The sequence below is a fragment of the Lithobates pipiens genome, unplaced genomic scaffold (assembly GCF_037356315.1).
Source record: "Lithobates pipiens isolate NorthernLeopardFrog02 unplaced genomic scaffold, aLitPip1_a1.2 Scaffold_3, whole genome shotgun sequence".
In the NCBI taxonomy this organism is placed as follows: domain Eukaryota; kingdom Metazoa; phylum Chordata; class Amphibia; order Anura; family Ranidae; genus Lithobates; species Lithobates pipiens.
Window position 1 is genome coordinate 123,671,292 of NW_027507790.1, and position 20,402 is coordinate 123,691,693.

A 20,402-nucleotide genomic window follows, 5' to 3' on the forward strand; every position below is an offset into this window, starting at 1 on the left:
AACTGCTGGAATTAGTAGTGGAGAGCATTTTGTTGCTTTTAGCTTACCTCATTTCATGTGATCAGCTCATGAAATACTTAAAAGCTTTGTAATACTTAGACGCTCAGTATGCACAGACTAACAGAGCCAGGAATGGTGGGAGAACATCCAGTGCATGAGAAGAACACTAAGGGAGCACCAACTATTACACCGCTGTCATGAAGGAAACAGCAGTTATCAAAATTGACAGTTTCCCTGTCGGCATTTAGGGACAGCATGATACTAGTAATTGAACATTGTGAAGAACAACATTAAGCTTACAAAAATGTAAATTACACCCAGTTGGGAAATTATTATATATGAAAGGTACTATTCAAAAGGCAAAGACATTTTTCACTGACATTATCTTTAACTAAAATAAAACCGTGGCGATTTCGAAAACCTGGGGGTGTATAATTTTTCACAGAGTTTCCTGAGAACAGTACATTTTTACTAACTGCCTCAGTCATTAGTATGCAAGAATGCAGTTTATCCTAAAGTTTAGAATGTCAACAAAAATGATGTACCGTTAAAAAGTTTTCTAAATATATAAAAGGTTAACAACTTAATTAGCATGTATGTAAAAGGCATGTCATGGCCTTCTTCTGGACAGACCGGATGCATTCAAAATGACTGTCAATGTACAAAGCTGTAATAGAAAAGGTTCTACAGCAACCTTTCTGGCAACCTATTTGTTGAAATGCTACCTTTTCACTTCTCCCACCACTGCTGCAAGTATTCCACACCTCCATGTGTGTGTCGAACACTTGTTCCCCCACTGCATACTGTGGTTTCTCCCACTGGCTCAATATCAATAAAAGATGTACAAGTTGGCTAGAGGAACCAAATATTTAACCAATTAAAACAAATATGGTGAACTCCAGATTGCCACTCAGACATCACCTTTATTGAGCCATATAAAAATCAGTCCATATAGCAAAACAGATGGCAGAGTATACCGCTCAGCTAATGCATTTCACACCTTATCTGGTGCTTAGTCATTCCCTGTTATGTGCTTTGACAATGTAATGGTATAGAACAGGGGTCTCCACCTTGAGCGGTATTTACTTTCTTTCAAATACTTGAAGTGGCCAGAGGGAAGTAGTGAAGTGGTGGTGTTTTTATTTTACTTGAGGGTAGCGTCTGTTATTTTTGCCTTATAAAAAAACAGGGAGAAAAGTATACAAATTCAGCTTTAAAGCAGGTTGTTAAGTCAAAGCATAAATAACACTCCAAAGGAGATAGCCAATGCTTTACATTTTGACCATGGGTGTTGGTTTCACTCATAAGTACCTCTGTTGATTTACGGACATATCTCCCACTTGTTGTATAGTTGAAGAAATCGGCTGAAAGAGTTTACATTTGGCAGCCAATTACTACATGCGATGTTAAAGAAAAAAGGCTTTAAAATTGTCAGTGTAAAAAATAAATTAACCAAACTAGCACTTGTGACATAATTAACCCACATTTAGTGAAAATCAAACTTTGGTGGTTGATTTAATATTCAGAATACAGAACGAATTAAAAAAAAAAAACCCTGAACATTTAAAATGCTTTGCCGTTACCTGGTGCCGTTCTCATTTTTCCTTACATGTTGTTTTTTCCTCTTTTAAAAATAGTGTTATAAAATATGCCATTTAATGTACTCCAATTTGTTGACCAAAGAACACATTACTGAGTTGACCAAATCCCCATACTTCCCTTTTAGGCAGGGCAGGTTAGGAAAAAATAAAAAAATAAAACCACACAAGTGCACCATTCATAAAATATTTATTTTACAGTACATCTAACACCATGAAACCAGAACATTAAACCTCAGCAATTTTATTACAGTGTTAAAATTATTATTTTTTATAAGCCAAGATCTAAAAAAAAAAAAAATCCCACTGATAACATTATAATTAGACACTTTTTTTTCCGGACATGATTATTCAAACCCATTTAATTTACACTTAAATGAAAAAAAAATTATGTAGTGAGACTAACATGCATTCTACAAAATATAGACATAAATAATCTGAAGAATGAGAAAAGGAACATACAGGAATGAACTTTATGGAATTACAAAAATCAAGATTGCCCATCAGCCGCACATAGTGGAGTCATTTTGTAAGGTAAACCAATGTATATTTTAGCAAATTGCCAGAAAGTGGTGATGTTAGTGGAGCACGAGGCACTCTGAGGTAAACTTAGTAAATTTCTTCTGTGGCAAATGCAAAAAAGTTACCATAGAAAATAAACACAAATCATTATCAATAAATAACCCCCTTTCATGCTATTTTTATTGTTTCTACTGATTCAACTTACAAAATGGCTGCCACTACCAAGCAGTTTTTAATATATTTTAGGAACATACAAAAAGGTAGCAACACTGAAAATTCAAGATTTTTTTTTAATTCTTTTTTTTTTTTTTTTTTAAATACTTTCTCTGACAATGCAGCAGCCAAGACACATAACATGCCTTAAAAAAAATAAAAATAAAAAAAAAGAAGAAGGAGCCTGAACGCCATTTTGGAACCAAGTTTCAGCTAGCGTTTTTCCTCTTTAGCATTGGTAAGTAAAAGGCAATGCTTACATCCAACATTGCATATTAGCACAAACAACCCAAGCAGTTCCTTCACTTAATAGAAAATTTACGGACATTTGGTAAACTTATCTGGGCATCAATTGTGTGTCAGGGAAGGCAGTAGAATGCTATTTAAAAGAAGGCAAGTTTGGCACTTTTATACTGATGTCACCAATGTTAATGTTTCTTGGAATTTCAGGAAGGTTCATGTTCTTTACAGCAGACACAGCCCGAGCCGGAGCACCTGCTAATCCAGCCTGTGAGCAGAATAAAAAGAAGAAATGAGAATCAGATTAATGTTTTTCCTTGATTGAGTGACCATGACCACAGTACACTTGATAAAAAGGTCACAAAAGTTGCCGGGGTTTCCCCAGTTTGCATGGAATGGATTAATAAGGATTAAAGATTAGAAAGAGCACAAAGACAGAAAGACGCATGAAATGTCAATCTGAACATTAACATGATTATGAGAAGGCCCATGAGGTGCTCAAATGTGAACAACCACCTATATCTGCCAGGTAGGTTACACAAATTTTAAATCCTAATTTTTTTCCTGAGCTCCCGAACTAATTTGCTCTTTTCAAATGACAACTGGCTGAGCTTTATCTGGTTCTTAGGGAGCAGCTGGAGGTTACTAGTCAGACAAGCCTGCAATTAGCTGTAATCTGAATGCCTTTTGTCCAATAACGATGGTGGTTTCATATTATTTAATGAACAGAGATTTTTTTTAAAGCTTATGAAAAAATATAAGAACAAGGACAAACTAACATAACCCGAATATATTTATTTTTACTACTGATTTTCTAGTTACTGCAAAAGAATTAGGTCTACATAGAATAAAAAAAAGAAGATAGTAAGAAAAATGTAAAAATCTGTTAAAAACAGAATTATTTGAGTTATAAAATACGGACACAATGATTTAAATGTGTTCACATGTACAGTGAACTAGTTTAGGTGCAACTTTGCTATAAATAAAAAACTGGAACAATTCTACGGCAAAATGTATCCATTGTTCCTTTAAGGAGAATTACTTTATTTCCATATTTTACTAAGATCCCTTTCAGACCAGAGCGCCGCTAAAACAGCACCGGTCGTTTTTTGCCATACTTTAACGCTGATTTTCATTACGACGTGACAACAAAAAAAAAAAAGACCCAATTGTGCTGCACTTCCAAAGTGCTTTTTCAGGCGATTTGGAAGCGCTGCCCATTCATTGCAATGGGCAGCGGCGTTTTGGGAGCGCTATTTAGAGTGCTCCCAACTCCCCCTCAGGACTTGCAGGACTTTTTGTAACGTCCCGCCAGCACACCACCCCAGTGTGAAAAGTCCCATTGCAATGAATGGGAGGTGGTTTTCAGATGCCATTTCTAGCTCTAAAACATCTGAAAATAGTGTGAAAGTGGTCTAAAACATATTTGTGCAAAAGTAAGAGCATCTGATATGTTTTAAAAAAAATCCACCAAGTCTGAATCGGTAAAAGAAAGTAAAAATCATCAGATAAAAATCCTAGGTCAAGCACTTTTGGGTACCTTTGGACATGATATATTGTAGAGACCAAAGACATAGAGAGTGTGTGAAGCCCAGACAAGGACACACGGGCCCACAAGAAACAAATGTTATCAAGCCAGGAACTGAGATTAGTGCTGCGAAATGGTATGTGACATTAACTAAACATGATCAATGATGATGAATAATGATTGCGTGATAAGATCCAACCCTTAAAGCCAAGTAAATAGAATAGAAGCAAGGCTGTGGCATTTAAATTACTACTATACAATTACAAACACCTTGCACCTAACTGAGGCCGAATATGCACATTGTAAAGGCATAGACTGTGCAATAATTTGCACTGGGATTCTGTACAAATAGGAAATACAGTTACAGTCCCAGTATTAAAAAATGCGTTATACTCAATATCTCACACTGATTGCTAGGCGAGTGTTGTTCTAAAAGTTAGAGAATTGCCCTTTACAAGACACATGAATACTGTGCACCTACTATCCCGATAAAGCAACTCTATTCAGATCAATAAAGTTGCGTGATTATTTTACATACCAAGTTTACAAGCATTTTGGGCACTTATAGTCACATGTGAATTGTGCAATATGGCGTTTTATATCAAAATATTTATTCAAATATAATATACAACAACTACAGCAGTAAACGCCATTTGCATTGTTCTTTATGTATTTACACATACTCTACTTTACCTAGATGACGTTAAACCAGTGGTGCTGCGATTTCCTTTTTTTTTTTTATTTAATGCTTTAGGATTTACTGGCTTTTTAAAAATGTTTTCAAGTTATGGTCTGCCAAAGAGCACAACCAATTATGAATTAGACTTTGGCTGTGTAGTATAGCTAAAATAATAAATCTGGTTAATGTAGGTACATGATCATATTTTTAACTAGAGATCTAGTTAAAAAGCCAAATCAGAAAAATAGCTGGATTGTAGAAGCTATCATCTAAAGCTTAATTCTGCTCACTGACATAAGTCACTGACAGCAATCAGGTAGGTACTGCAGCTTTTTTTTCCTATTTTAAAGTGCATCTTCAAAGCTAAAAATTAAAAAATTGGCCATCATCCTTGCCCAGGCATCACTACTGATTATATCACTGACCAGTAACAAGCATGTAGTCAGTCCAGTCTTAATTCTCATCCTACTTCTGTTAGAAGTTTCCTTGTGGGTATATAAAGAAGACCTTTCTCTGTAGCCTTTTGGCAATCCACTGCATTTATATTCCCTAGCCTAAGATCTATGGCATTAGGCTAAGTGGACACCAGTGCCCAGCCAACTATTCACTTTGAACTCCCCACAGAATCAGACATTGCAGGTACAGTACAGTGACTTTGCCCCCCTAATGGGTACCCCTACTAGCAAAACATCTGAAAGCGAAGCAGACTGCCAGCAGTTATATAAACACTAAAAAGCACTTCTGTATCCAGCACCTCCATAAAACAAGCCCTATGGAAGTCTTGAACGTTCAGGCAAAAATCTGAAGCCGTTCGGGACATGAATGCATGACTTAGGTCGTCACTAAGGGAAGTGGAAAAGTATACATTCCTTTCAATCACAAGCCTGTAAAGTAAAAATGTAATTAAAAAATTAACAGTGGGGTTTTGCTCTTTTGCTCCCTGTCTCCTCCTTTAAAATAAACTTTGATAGCTAAAAAATGTTTTGGATACACAAAGTACATGCAGCACAACAAAAACTCTCAAAATATAAGTGAGAGTTATTATCTTAGCTTATATACAACTAAAACGGGCACTACTGTACAGGACTGGGTTACCATTGAAGAAGAATTTCCAGTGGCCACAAAGAGCTTGTGTTCTTCATTAAACATTAGGTAGATGGTTTTGGTATGTTGAAACATCAAGTTATCATTCAGTATCAATGTAACAGCGTAATCTATCTTAGCCTAATCTAAAAGGAACAAAAGAATCTACAAAATACACAATACTTAATACTACTGGCTTCACAAGACTTGGATAAAAGGTTTTAGGTGAAAGGATAGGCAACACGTTCACAAGGTAAACAGCATGATAAAACTACTTGGATGATTCAAATAAAAAGAATCAGAGAGAAAGAAAACAAAATGAAGTCTGCAAATAGATTGAGATGAGGCCAAATTGATAGACGTTTACAGACATCTGTCCATTTTCAGAACTATGGAATCACAGGGATAGTAAATGTAAGGAAATGGTTATATACTATGTCAGATTCATTTGCCAGATCCACAAAATAAAATAAAATATAAAGAAATAAAACACAAGGAAAAAAAGAAAAAAAAAAATTACAAGAAAGTACTAGAGACTTGATTAAAAAAAGGAAAATTGTTATTACAGTAGTCATCGGCTTGTATTAAGCCTAGTACATGCATTTAAGTGCACATTAAGCAACCATTTGAGTGGGTTACCTTGGGTGTCTACGTTGTAGTCCATGGCACATATTATAAATATATGGTCTCTGCCAATCAGTGGCATTAAAAAGAGGGGTTACAGCTTTGATGATCAGTCCAGGACTACAAAACCACTTAGAAAATATACTAGGGATTGGCTTCTATTAGCATAACATTACTTTCTGGTTGTTACTAGGACATCATTACACTGTGCCTGATGAGAACATCAAGCAAATGTGATGAGATCTCAGTCTACTGGCTCACCTAGCCTGGTGAACCCAAACCACACCTTTACTTCCTGATGAATATTCACAAAACAAGTCTTAGGCATGCATGCTGCATCTATATACTATCTGGAAAAAAAAAAAAAGGGTCTACATTGTCAAGAAGAGAAGAGACATCAGGGTCTATCTTGGGAATATATTTGTTCTAGTCTGGTTCTGTTGGTTTAAAAAAAAAAATGGGAATAATAAATGGGGTTAAACTGCACACACTCACTGGGATGCAGTGACTTTTTGGGGATAAATTAACCCGATTTGCCAGTGTGAATAAAGAACAATATTCATATTTAAAAAAAACAAATAATACAGGCAACTGATATGGTGTGGATGGGTCCTTTATGCATCTACACTAATGTTTTTCATAACAGAAATGACTGGAACCTTTTTCACATTCAGTAAAAGTTGACCTAACAAACACTAGGTTTTAAACAATATACATGCATTTCAAACTTAACTGACAAAACAAAAATATTTGATTCTCCTGTTCTTTTCCCCCTTGGATTTATTTGGCTCCATTACCAATGCTATGTACCTAACTTTTGCATGTATTGAATAAAATAATTGATCACTACTGTATCCATATACATGGATCATTTATAACCCCTGCATGAGTTATATTTGCATATTAGCAATATCTAATAATTAAACAACAAAACGTAAGTTCACTGAAGAAAATGCAGACACATGTTCTATGCAATCCAATGCTCCTCCCCAATTTAGTCAAAGGCTACATGTCTAAGGCTGAAAATAAAAAAGGTGTCATGTAGACTTCACTGCCCTGTGCTTTCTTTCACAATGCCTGTAAATCGAGGATTTGTTTCTGGAATGTTGCTGGAGGGTTATCTAGCTAATGCTAAATTTTAATTTTTTTTATAACTAAATAGAATTGTCTGCCCCCCTAAATTGAAGTAGCAACCCATGTAAAGAGGAGTTCCAAGCAAAATGAGAATGTTAGTTTTAGATGGGAGGTATAGGAAACCACTGAAGTTAGGTTGTAGAGATATGCGGTTTGATGTTTTCTGTCTTCTACCAATGGCACCTATTAAATATGCTGGAAAGCTTTAGATATCAAATCTGCACAAACAGCGGCGGCCCGTCCATTAGTGGCACATGATCTACATGCAGGGTGCCCGACGCATAGATTCCAATCAGGGTTTTTTTTTTGTTTGTTTTTTTTGAGCATGACATTAGAGCCAGAGGCTCTGATAGGCTTCAAAAAAGGATTGGCTTGGGGCACAGAGCACTGCGCCCTGATCCCACCCAGTTGCGTGACAATAGCGAGTGAAAAATAGGATTTTTTGTACTCACTGCAAAATCCTTTTCTCTGCAATTCCCCGACCGACACAGCTCCTCTCTTAGCCATTGGGTTGTTATGCCCACCACTAGGAGAATATTAGGCATTAGTTGTAATACAACACTCAGAACTCTTTAGTTCCACCCAGGGGGCTGTCCCTTGGGCAACAACCCTCCAGCCTGCCATGCAGTCATCAGTGCGTCAACAAGCAGTATAACGTAAAAAAAAAAAAGGAAGGGCGGGTGCTGTGTCGGTCAGTGAATTACAGAGAAAAGGATTTTACGGCGAGTACAAAAAAATCCTATTTTCTCTTGTATTCACTGACTGACACAGCTCCTCTCTTAGCCATTGGGACGTCCCCAAGCAGTGCCAAACGAGGGATGGGAAAACAGCATAAAAACTTCATCCACCATGGCAAGTGGGAACTAGTAAAACTTTACCCACAAAAAATAACAGTGCGTGGAGAGATCCACCACAAAACCAGGGTACCCTCAACAGGAGGGACTACCCACAACCGCACCAAATTGCAGAATGTAATGCAACAGCACATTAACTTAACGGTACTGCATTTTTATTGAAAAACCAGGAAAAAATAAAATATATTGTATATTCAATTGCAACTATACGGCTGCCTGCAAAACTTTGCGGCCAAAACAGGCATCAGCCGATGCACCGACGTCTACCTTGTAGAACTTGGTAAACGTGTGGACAGACGACCAGGTCACCACTTTACACACCTAAGCAGGAGACGCTTGGTGTCGGAAGGCCCAAGACATTCCGACTAGTGGAGTGGGCCGTGACCGGAAAGGGGGGCATCTGCCCCTTCAAGGAGTAGGCTTGTACTACAATCTGTCTGATCCACCTGGAAATGGTGTCCGACGAGACCGCCATGCCTTTCTTGGGACCAGCCACCGAAACAAACAGTGAGTCTGACTTCCGAAAGGGAGCCGTGGCAGACAAATACGCTTTCAGGGCCCTAACCACGTCAACAGTGTGAAGGGCCACCTCTTTGGGGTGCTTAGGCTTAGGACACAACGATGGTAATACAATGTCCTCATTGATATGAAAAGTCGAGACCACCTTCAGCAGAAAAAAAATAAAAATACGGTTGCAGACGCAACACCACCTTATCCTTGTGGATAACCAGATAAGGCGATTTGCAGGACAAAGCCGCCAGTTCCAAAACGCTCCTGGCCGATGTGATGGCCACTAAAAAGACCACTTTCTGGGTAAGAGTCAACAGGGAAAACTCCCTGATATTTTCAAACAGCTGTTTTTGAAGCGCTGATAACACCAGGTTCAAATCCCACGGGGGTAGCGGTGGATGCACCGGAGGGACTACATGTCACACCCCCTGAACAAAGGTACTGAGTAATGGGTGATGGGTAATGAGTGAGCTGCCAGGGGTCGCTGAAAAAAAAAAAAAAAAAAAAACAAGACAGCCAAGGCTGATATTTGCCCCTTAATGGTGCTTAACGCCAATTTCTGGTCTACTCCTCGCTGAAGAAACAGCAGGATCCTGGATATAAAAAAGGAGCGCGGATGCCATCCTTTCTCCTCACACATGGAGATGCAAGCCTTCCAGGTATGATGATATATCTTCCGAGAAAAAGATTTCGCTCTCTCAACACCGAGTTCCTCAACACCTGGCTCTCAATAGCCATGCCGTTAAAGCCAGCGATGGTAAAGCAGGATGGAGAATCGGACCTCGAGACAGAAGGTCCTCTCGTAACAGCAGTCGCCATGGGGCGTTCGCCACCAGGCGCACAAGGTCTGCGTACCAAGGATGCTGAGGCCAATCTGGGGCAATCAGTATTACTGGGGTCCCCTCGACTTCCACACTGTGAAACAGACATGGTAACAGTTTCAGTGGAGGAAAGGCGTAGATCAGCTGGTACTGATCCCACAGAGCCACCAGCGCGTCTGACCCGTCTGCCCACGGATCTCTTGTCCTGGACACGAACTCTGCACCTTCCGATTGAGACGGGAGGCCAGAAGATCCATGTCTGGTGTGCCCCACCACAGGCACAGTAGCCTGAATACCTCCGAATGCAACGCCCATTCTCCTGGTTCCAGCATCTGGCGACTCAGTCTGCCTGCCAGTTCTCCACTCCTGGGATGTAACTGGCCGACAGGGCCGGTACACGTCGCTCTGTCCACCAAAGTATGTGAGCGACCTCCCGTGCGGTGGCTGAGCTTCTTGTTCCCCCTTGGTGATTGACGTATGCCACAGCTGTGGCATTGTCTGACTGGATCCCGATTGGACGCCCCTGAAGTCTCATCGACCATGTGGAGAGGCACAGCCTGAGCACTCTTAGTTTGAGCAGATTGATCGGCAACTTGGATTCTACCATCCAAAGAGGCTCCAAAAGAGCCGGTCGCCAAGGAAGGGAAGATCCGTCAGGGCTTTTTTGGATGCCTTGTCAGCAGACCAGCATTTTAACCAAATCAGGCGCCTCAGCACCACTGCTGACACTGAAGCCCTGGATAACAGAGGAAGAGTATCCAGGGGCGCGTCACAAACTTTAAGGCCTTGCATTTGTTGGTCTGCTAGTTCCACGCAAACAGGAGAAGCTTGTTGCTCTCCCAATTGTTGCCCAGCTGCTCAGCCCCGCCGAGGCAGGGAGAGCTGTACTTTCCAGTCCTGAAGAGCTGGGAGACATTCCATCACAGATCCGCTCACTGATGAGTACAGGGTGGCTTCCGGCCCGGCATACTGTGACGCAGACATCAGTAGCCCGGTCATATGTATGCCCCGGAGCATAAAAGCTCACCGACCACCTCTGGAGCTGAGGTTTCGTCGTGGCCAGCCTAGCACGTAGTTGTGGCCTGCACACGCTCGATAGCCGGACTGGGGAGACTACAAGGATAAGCCCTTGTACACACGGTCGGAGATTCCGTCGGAATGTGTCCGATTGGAGCGTTTTGTCGGATATTCCGACTGTGTGTGGTCTGCATCGGACTGTTTTCGTCAGACCAACTTTTCCAACTTGCCGGAAATATTTTCTGACAAAATGCTCCGATCGGGCATACTCTGATCGTGTGTAGAGAATTCGGAGTATGTCGAATTGTCGGATTTTCCATCAACTTTCTCTGACCGTGTGTATACAACAGTTTGACAAAATCTGTCGGACAAAATCCGATGGATTTGGTTGTCGGAATCTCCGACCGTGTGTACAAGGGCTTAGAGCATCCAGCCTGTCACCCAGCCGGCTGTTGATAGTAGATCACAGGATCAATCATCTTGTACAAAAAGTCACGCTTCTGCAGAAAGAAAGCACGGACCGATGGGCCCGCAAGGTTCCTAGGTCCTTCTCCTTCACTAGGCAAAATAAAACGGATGACTGCATGGCAGGCTGGAAGGTTGTTGCCCAAGGGACCGCCCCCTGGGCGGAACTAAAAAATTCTGAGTGTTGTAACTAATGCCTAGTATTCTCCTAGTGGTGGGCATAACAACCCAATGGCTAAGAGAGGAGCTGTGTCGGTCAGTGAATATAAGAGAAATTTGCTCTTGTCACACCGATTCTCCTCCCGACCAGTCAGGAAGGGGGTCTAAAACCCCGTTTCTCGATTGGCCGAAAGGAGAAGCATTCTAATTGGCCTAGGAGGAGGAGGGAGGAGATGCACGGTGGAAGCCGCCATGATGCCTACGTAGGAGAGCAGGAGCAGGGGAATCCAGTGCCCACCATAGATGGGGGCGGAGGGTACACTTCTTGCCAGCTGCCACTGAGCACAAGTATTACAGAATGGCAGCTCAGTATTAAAAAGACATCATGGCTTTGCAACACTGGTACTCTTATCTCCTGTTAATATAAAAAGTCAATAAACCCAAATAATAGTAATAATAGTAATAATAGTAATAATCATTTTACCTTCTCCAGAATAACTTCTCAAAGAAGTGCTCGCTATACATTCAAAAGCTTATAATGCACATTTTCTACTAAACTATGTAACAAAAAATGTATATATTACATTGATGAAAATAAAAAGAAAGCATGAAATGCTACAAAATCTAGTAAAGCACTACTTGAAGCTAAAATAAAAAAAAATAAAAAATTTGCACCAAAAATAGCTGTGTGGCTGGCACTTGTATAGGTTTGGGATTCATCCGAGATGTCTCGACTAAACAAGGTCACTGACATCATTTTGCTTTGCTTTTCTCAGTAGTACATAAAGGAGATGCTGGCAGAAGTACCTTGGTCTACCTGTCCTGCCTGGAGGACTGAAAGATAAAACTCTGCAAGAGAGAAAGAACGCAAGAAGCTAAAAGAAAATTGACAGCAACATTTACAGATTGTGCTTCCTAGGTCATCTACAGATCAAATCACACATGACATATTTCAGAAACATCTGCTCCCTGGAAATTCAGGGCTTTCATTTCAGTCTTTTTTCATTAGTTTTAATCAGTGAAAATCTGTGGTCATCTTTAAGGTCTCTAAAAATAATTATATTTTAAAAAGTAAAATTTTTCAGTAAGGCATAAGAAATGTGTGGCGTTATGTCCAGCGCTCTGTTTAACAAATTAAAAAGATGGTCAAAAAGCTACACAATAGGATATGGCCATTTTCTGGAGTGAACCAACATATACAAGAATGCTGCCTGTAAATTCACAAGAAACTGCTCACATCACTTAAAACCAGTAAGGTGCTGGGTTCTAGGAAATGCTTGGTGGCATGATCTCATAAGCATTGATTTAAGTGCTGAAAACACAGCTTCCAAAATGTGTAACATGTTTAATAGTCACTTTAGAGTGGAAATACCATCAATCCATAATTCTAAAAGAAGCCCACGAGCATGAAACTACTTTATGGTCGCTGATGTAGCAGGAAAGTTAATTTCAATTCTTAAAAAGGTTTTCCTGGATAAAACACAACTGGATTCCTACTGAGGTCTTGCCTGCATAGCAAAATCAGAAGCGCCCACTTCATGCCCCCTTTTATTGGTGTATGGTGCTAGATTTCTTTATTTCTCCTGTATTACCAGGAGAAATAAAGTCTCTGCCCATTAAGCAAAACGTGACAGTAAGGTATAGCATGAAACCACTCCCTATTACTACATGAACATATGCATACCATATATCAGACAGGAGGAGGGAGGAGGGGGGGGAGGAGAGAGGAGAGAGAGGAGAGAGAGGAGAGAGAGGAGAGAGAGGAGAGAGAGGAGAGAGAGGAGAGAGAAAGGAGAGAGAAAGGAGAGAGAAAGGAGAGAGAAAGGAGAGAGAAAGGAGAGAGAAAGGAGAGAGAAAGGAGAGAGGAGGAGGAGGAGGAGGAGTTACCATCACCAGCATAACAACAAATCACCATGGTTTAAAGGAGTTGTAAAGGCAGAAATGTATTTTATCTTAATGCATTCTATGCATTAAGATAAAAAAAACTTCCGTGTGTAGCAGCCCCCCATACTTACCGGAGCCCAATCTTTGTCCAGCGATATCCACAAGTCCTTGGCCGTCCGAGACTCTTCCTTCTGAGACACCGCAGTGGTGCCGTTGGCTCCCATGGTTGTCAGCCGATCAGGAGAGGGTGTGGGGCTGAACGGCAGCTCCGTGTCTGAATGGACACATGGAGCTACAGCTCGGCTGCCCCCATAGCAAACTGCTTACTGTGGGGGAACTCAACAGGAGGGAGGGACTAGGAGCAGCGAAGAGGGACCCAAGAAGAGGAGGATGCAGGCTGCCCTGTGCAAAACCATTGCATAGAGGAGGTAAGTATAACATGTTTATTTATTTTAAACACAAGACTTTACAATCACTTTAACCTTGAGAGAGGGTTGCTAGAGGGGTTGAGGAATGAGAAAAGAGAGGAAAGGGGACAGGCAGGAAAAAAAAAAAAAAAAAAAAAGGGAAAAGAAAAAAGTAGTAATGTTAGGGGAAGAGGATCCCCAAAAATATTGTTGTATTCAAATCCAAAACTTTTAATTAGTTTTGGACACAGTATGGAATGCTTAAGGTATAACTAAAGGAAAAACTTTTTCTTTAGTTTTGGACAGAGTGCAGAGGTATTATAACAGTGCCCCCATTGCTGTTCCCAATAAGAGGGGAAATCGTCCAATGGGGACACTAGTTCTGGTGGCCCCAAGCGATTCCCTTAACTTGCAGGGATTTCTGCTCACTTCCTGTTTTGGCTTTGGGACAGGAAGTGAAGGGAAATCTTGCCAATGGGGCACAGATGATAAATAAACCAGCAGGGGTTAGAACCCACCCTTTACTCTATCCAAAATGAAAATAAAAGTTTTGCCTATAGCTCTACTTTAAAACCAGTCAGGTGAAGTCTTTTTTTCCCTCAAATGGCCATTTGAAAGGCTTCACTGAGAGACAAGAGAAAGGGATATCCCATCAAAGTTGCCACTGAAACAGATGCCCCTCACTTCTTTTCAGCACCTAGTCAAGCGATAACATGCAAATATGCACAGTATATTGAATACAAAACAGCATTAAATGATGTCTTTTATATACTGTATGTACTTCGAGATTATATGGACATCTAACAAGTTGAATGCTCATTTTGAAATGAGAATCATTGCCCAACAAACCAGCAGACTTCCTTCATATCTAATGATGTAGATTCAGCATTTTGGGATACAAACTAAAAGGGCACATGCTTACGATTGGAAAACATGCAAGACTGGGTTTTACATACCAGGAATAACATGCAGGAATCCAAAGGTTGGCTCAAAATTTTCAGACATATGTTTAACCAGAATAATGAAAAATTTAAATATGAATACTTAACTCTTGCTGGGTTGTATGAGTAGCGCTCCTTAAAGAAGTAAAATTAGCTTTAAAGCAGGCCCCCGTTAGGAGGAATCTGATGAGCACTCAGTGGTGAAATCTATTACGTGGATCTAGGTTATGGTGACCCCACCACTGCCTTACATTTAATAAAAGTAGGGGATGAGCTCAGGCATTTTTGGATTCTAGTCCATATCCATCTGGGCTATCCCACCAGGAAGCTGTCACAGCATAAAGCCAATCATAAGAGACCAAAGGCATTCGGCCCTACAGCCGCACGTATACAGCTCTACAGCCGCACGTATATATGCGGTTGTGGGGCAAGAATGCCACATCTGCCTATCAGTGTTTTATGCAGAGACAGCTTCTTGGTGGGATAGCTCAGATGTGTTTGGACTAGGATCCAAACAAGCCTGCACTCATCCTATTCACAATAAATTTAAGGCAGCGAGGTCACCATAACCTAGACCCACATAATGGATTCCACCACTGAGTACGCATCAGGTTCTGACTATGATCTGAACACAAGACCCTGCTATTTAGTGAACTAACAGGCTGCAGGTCATAGGTGTGCTAGTTAACATTCATTACTCTAACTCTAATGCCTGGTACACACCAGTGAAAAAGAAAAAAAAAAACTGACCCCTCTGGTCAGAGCCATACATAAGTTTTTGAATATCGGACAGTTTTTATTGAACCAGCCAACGTCACCTCGACATTCGGCCTGTGTGTACGAAGCTTAAAGCTGAAGTGATGGAAAAATGAAGGTGCTACCCTCCACAGCCTACCATTGTTGTAATATAATGCAGTTTTCACACAATCGCCACTACTGCTTACTGACTGGGATAGATGCTTTTCTGCATCTTCGATTCTGTAAGTCATTGAATGGCAAAATTACAAGAGTAAAGCAAAACCCTTAAAAGACAATTTCACAGTCTCAAAAGTACTGACTACTGATCCTTTTACTGTAGTTTTGAAGTTCTGACTAAAACTACAACTTGTAAATCATTTGAAAAAGAAAGCTCCAATGAGGACAAAACAAGAATTGATGGGAATATTCAAACAATATAATACTAATTTAAGGAGGTATCCAAATATACCTGGTGTGAATAAACACATGAGACCCAATAAATAATTTCTGTTCCCAACTCAAATTCAAAGCAAAACTTGTTTTTCTGGGTTCATACAATGCCTTGCAAAAGTATTCACCCCCCTTGGCTTTTTACCTATTTGGTTACATTACAACCTTTAGTTCAATGTTTTAAAACAAAACTATTTTTTCAGAAATTAAGAACTGATAATTGGCATGTGCGTATGTATTCACCCCTTTGTTGTGAAGCCCATAAAAAGCTCTGGTGCAACCAATCACCTTCAGACGTCACATGTTTAGTGAAATGTCCCCCTGAGTGCAATCTAAGTGTCACATGATCTATCCTTACACAGATACACCTTTTTGAAAAGGCCCAGAAGCTGCAATACCTAAGCAAGAGGGTACCACTAACCAAACAACTCTCCAAACAAATAAGGGACAATGTTGTTGAGAAGTACAAGTCAGGCTTAGGTTATAAAAAAAATATCCAAATCTTTGATGATCCCTAGGAGCACCATCAAATCTATCATAACCAAATGGAAAGAACATGGCACAATAGCAAACCTGCCAAGAGACGGCTGCACACCAAAACTCATGGACCGGGCAAGGAGGGCATTAATCAGAGATTCAGCACAGAGACCTAAGGTAACACTGGAGGAGCTGCAGAGTTCCACAGCAGAGACTGGAGACAATAAACCGCACGCTCCATAGAGTTGGGCTTTATGGCAGAGTGGCCAGAAGAAAGCAATTACTTTCAGCAAAACAAAATGGCACGTTTTGAGTTTGCGAAAAGGCACGTGGGAGACTCCCAAAATGTATGGAGGAAGGTGTTCTGGTCTGATGAGACTAAAATTGAACTTTTTGGCCAAAGAAAATGCTATGTCTGCCACAAACCCAACACATCACATCACCCAAAGAACACCATCCCACAGTGAAACATGGTTGTAGCATCATGCTGTGGGGATGTTTTTCAGCAGACGAGACTGAGAAACTGGTCGGAGTTAAGGGAAAGATGGATGGTGCTAAATACAGGGATATTCTTGAGCAAAACCTGTACCATGCTGTGTGTGATTTGAGGCTAGGATGGAGGTTCACCTTCCAGCAGGACAATGACCCCGAACACACTGCTAAAGCAACATTGAGTGGTTTAAGGGGAAAGATGTAAATGTGTTGGAATGGCCTGATCAAAGCCAAGACCTCAATCCAATAGAAAATCTGTGGTCAGACTTAAAGATTACTTTTCACAAGTGAAAACCATCCAACTTGAAGGAGCTGGAGCAGTTTTGCAAGGAATGGGCAAACATCCCAGTGGTAAGATGGCAAGCTCATAGAAACTTATTCAAAGCGTCTTGGGAGCTGTGATAGCTGCAAAAGGTGGACCTACAAAGTATTGACTTTAGGGGGTGAATAGTTATGCACATTAACTTTTTCTGTCGTTATTTTGTCCTAATTGTTGTTTGCTTCACAATAAAAAACAAACAACAAAAACTATTCAAAGTTGTGGGCATGTTCTGCAAATTATCTAAAATTACTGCTCTGTCATCAAAAACAAATGAATTTGAAGAATAGATGAAAAATTAATGTGTTTGTTTTTAGAAAGTCAAGCGGCAACTTCCTGTGAGATACACACAAAATAAACAACTTTCTATATTAAGTTGCGCTAAACCTTCATATAAAGTGAATTTGTGCAATAAACATTAGTCACTGCCGAATTATTGTATATAAAGTGCGCAAAAATGAAAAATTGATTTGACAAATTATCACATTGTATCATATTATGAATAGTCCACTGTATTAAGATGATATGTAAAAAGCACGTGTGATCTCTTGGATGCATCGTGTGTCAGTTTCACATTTGAAAATCATCTTAAGACAGTGGACTATGCATAATATGATACAATGTGATAATTATTCAAATCAATTTGTAATTTTTGCACGGAGACACTTTATATACAATAATTCGGCACTGCTAATGTTTATGTTCATGTTATAGGTATTGTAAATTAAAGTATGCAAATCCTCAAAATCCATGTTAATTCCAGGTTGAGAGGCAACAAAACACGAAAAATGCCAAGGGTGGTTAATACTTTTGCAAAGCACTATATATGTATATGCTTATTGAAAAATTAATACCAGTGCATATAACTTTTTTCAAATCTCGATTTATAGCTTTTATAGGAAACAAATCGGTCTCCTGAAAACAAGCTGTTAACATGATTAACATGCAGGCTGGGACACAAATACATAAATTCTAAATTTTAAATGCTAAGCACCAATTTCACTCCCATTTGCTTTTCACATCTCACCAGTAAGATGAAGGGCTAAAAGCAATAAAGAGTAGGGAGCCGGCCTGGTGTCTCAGGAGTCAAACTTAACAAGGTACTGTGCTGTGGTTTATTCATTTTTTATTCCTGCCTCACTCTATGCTAGTGGCAATCAGCATGGGGACAGACAGCAAATTTTTGAGAGGCAATATGCCTTATAGAATCTCCTGTTTATACTGAACATGCGTTTTAAAACCCTACACAAAAACAGACATATCTACAAACCCCAATACCTTTTAGGTTTAGAGCTTTCACTCTGATAACCATTGTTGGAAAACCTTTCTGCCTGAAGCAAATTCCAAAACTAAAAGCCACTTAAAAAAGGAAAAAATTTTTACAGTATATATAGTCCATGTATACTTTATGTAAAGCATTATTGCCTCTGACACACAATGTATAAGGGCAACAAAAAATAATTACAATGCAAGAAATGATTTACAAATCAAGGAAAAGTGTCTTCATTACCTGGAAAATGATTTTCTAGGTCCTGCAATATAGCTTGTTGCTTAACTTACTTTTCACCTTAACTTAGGTTAAATGGATATGAATTTGAAGACAAATGAGTTCTAGAAATATAACAATTTCTTTGAAAAAAAAAAAAAAATTGGAGTACACACAGAAGCATAAATGGTTCATGAATGAGCTGGAGTTTGATATAACACCATAACCCTGCTGTGAAGAAATTGCATTTTCTAATTCAACAATAAAAAGGATTCCATCAACAGACAGAAATTATTCGTAGTAGAAGGTAGTAGTAGTAGAGTCAAGAAACCAACACAATAGGGTAGAATTACAAAAGGCAAATAAGCTGTTCACTTTGAACTTACCCTTAGCTTAGTAAATGTGGTGAAATGCATACATTATGCAACAACCCAAGAATGTGCAAGGAAAAAAAAATAGATCATGGGCAGAACTTCACTAAGCTAAGGGAAATTACCGCACAATTTCTTCTGCAGAGTAAAAAAAGAGTCTATATGCTATTACTAAATCATTCTGTAGTTCATTCACCAGTAGGCTACAGAAAAGTAGGCCTGGTGTATAGTGGACTAAGCCCTTATTTCTCTATACAACAGAAATTATTAACATTGCTGAGATATAAAGAAGCAATGCGTTTTAGAAAAATTTTGGTTCAGCCACACAGACAGACAATCATTTTGTTACACTTTTAAACCCCAAAGTTCTTTTTCACAAAGCGGGTGCAAAGACCAGTGGACAATGTATAGTAACACAAAGAATCCTCTTAGAAAGTGAAGCTTAAAGTTAACATGTACTCCGTTCAACATTTTTTAAAGGATATGAAAGTGTTGCACGTGAAGAATTTATGGGACCGGAACAGGCCTGCTGCTGACCACGCAGAGAATGAGGTCAAGGAGGACCAAGGTTGATAAAAAGATGGGTGGCGAAGGAAGGAGAGGAAAGGGTTGTGGGGGGACTGTCTATCCCATATTGTGAGGCTATGTCTTGTAACCGAGTTTGTGATGGGGCAGCTGTGAGATGGAGCCAACCAGAGGAGATTAGCCATAGAGGGGGGTCACAGTCAACAGATTCTATAGCTACCCATAAGGGGGTTTCTTTAGCATCATGGTATTTGGGGAGTTGAGCCAACTGAGCTGCATAGTAATATTTCAAGAAATTAGATACACCTAGGCCACCTCTGATCTTAGGTGTGTATAGCATGTTTGGATAGACAAGGCCTCAGTTTACCCAAAATATATTGAGATGTCCAGTGTTGCAGGATACGCAAGTAGTGGGAAGGCACTGGAATCGGGAGTACACGGAAAAGATGAATGATTTTAGGGAGGATAGACATTTTGACAACAGCGATCCTGCCCATCCAGGTCAGGGGTAATGAGGCCCACTTGGATAGCAGAAGAGTGAGATGGGAAAGCATAGGTGGATAGTTTGCTGCGTAAAGATATGATGGGTTAGCTGTGAGTTTAATACCCAAAAAGTAGATGTGTCCGTTGGCCCATGGGAAAGGGAGAATCTAGCGGAGTTGGGTATGCAGAGTGCAGGGCAGGGAGATATTGAGGGCTGTTGATTTATTGGGGTTGACCATAAGACCAGAGATGCGTCTAAGCTAGAAAGAGTATTCAATAGGTTGAGTGCTGAAATTGGGGGGAGGACATGAAGCCAAGAATATTGTCTGCAAAGAGACACAGCTTGTGTTGATGGTCACCAAGTTCTAAGCCTATAATGTTA

At 40.0% G+C, this 20,402-nt stretch overlaps 1 protein-coding gene across 2 annotated transcripts in view; it reads right to left on the bottom strand.

Moving 5' to 3' along the window:
• Positions 1-1,771: 1,771 nt before the first annotated feature.
• The window catches only part of AP3S1 (adaptor related protein complex 3 subunit sigma 1), an 81,233-nt gene continuing 62,602 nt past the window's right edge, over positions 1,772-20,402 (bottom strand). Inside the window, exons 6-7 of one of the 2 annotated variants that reach the window (XM_077462244.1) lie at positions 12,255-12,296; positions 2,712-2,841 (exon numbers count right to left, since the gene is read on the bottom strand). In XM_077462244.1, the coding sequence (XP_077318370.1) occupies positions 12,261-12,296 (36 nt within the window). In that variant the 3' untranslated portion in view covers positions 2,712-2,841; positions 12,255-12,260. Of the gene's footprint in view, positions 2,842-12,254; positions 12,297-20,402 lie in introns of both variants that reach the window. The other variant, XM_077462243.1, reaches the window with a different exon arrangement.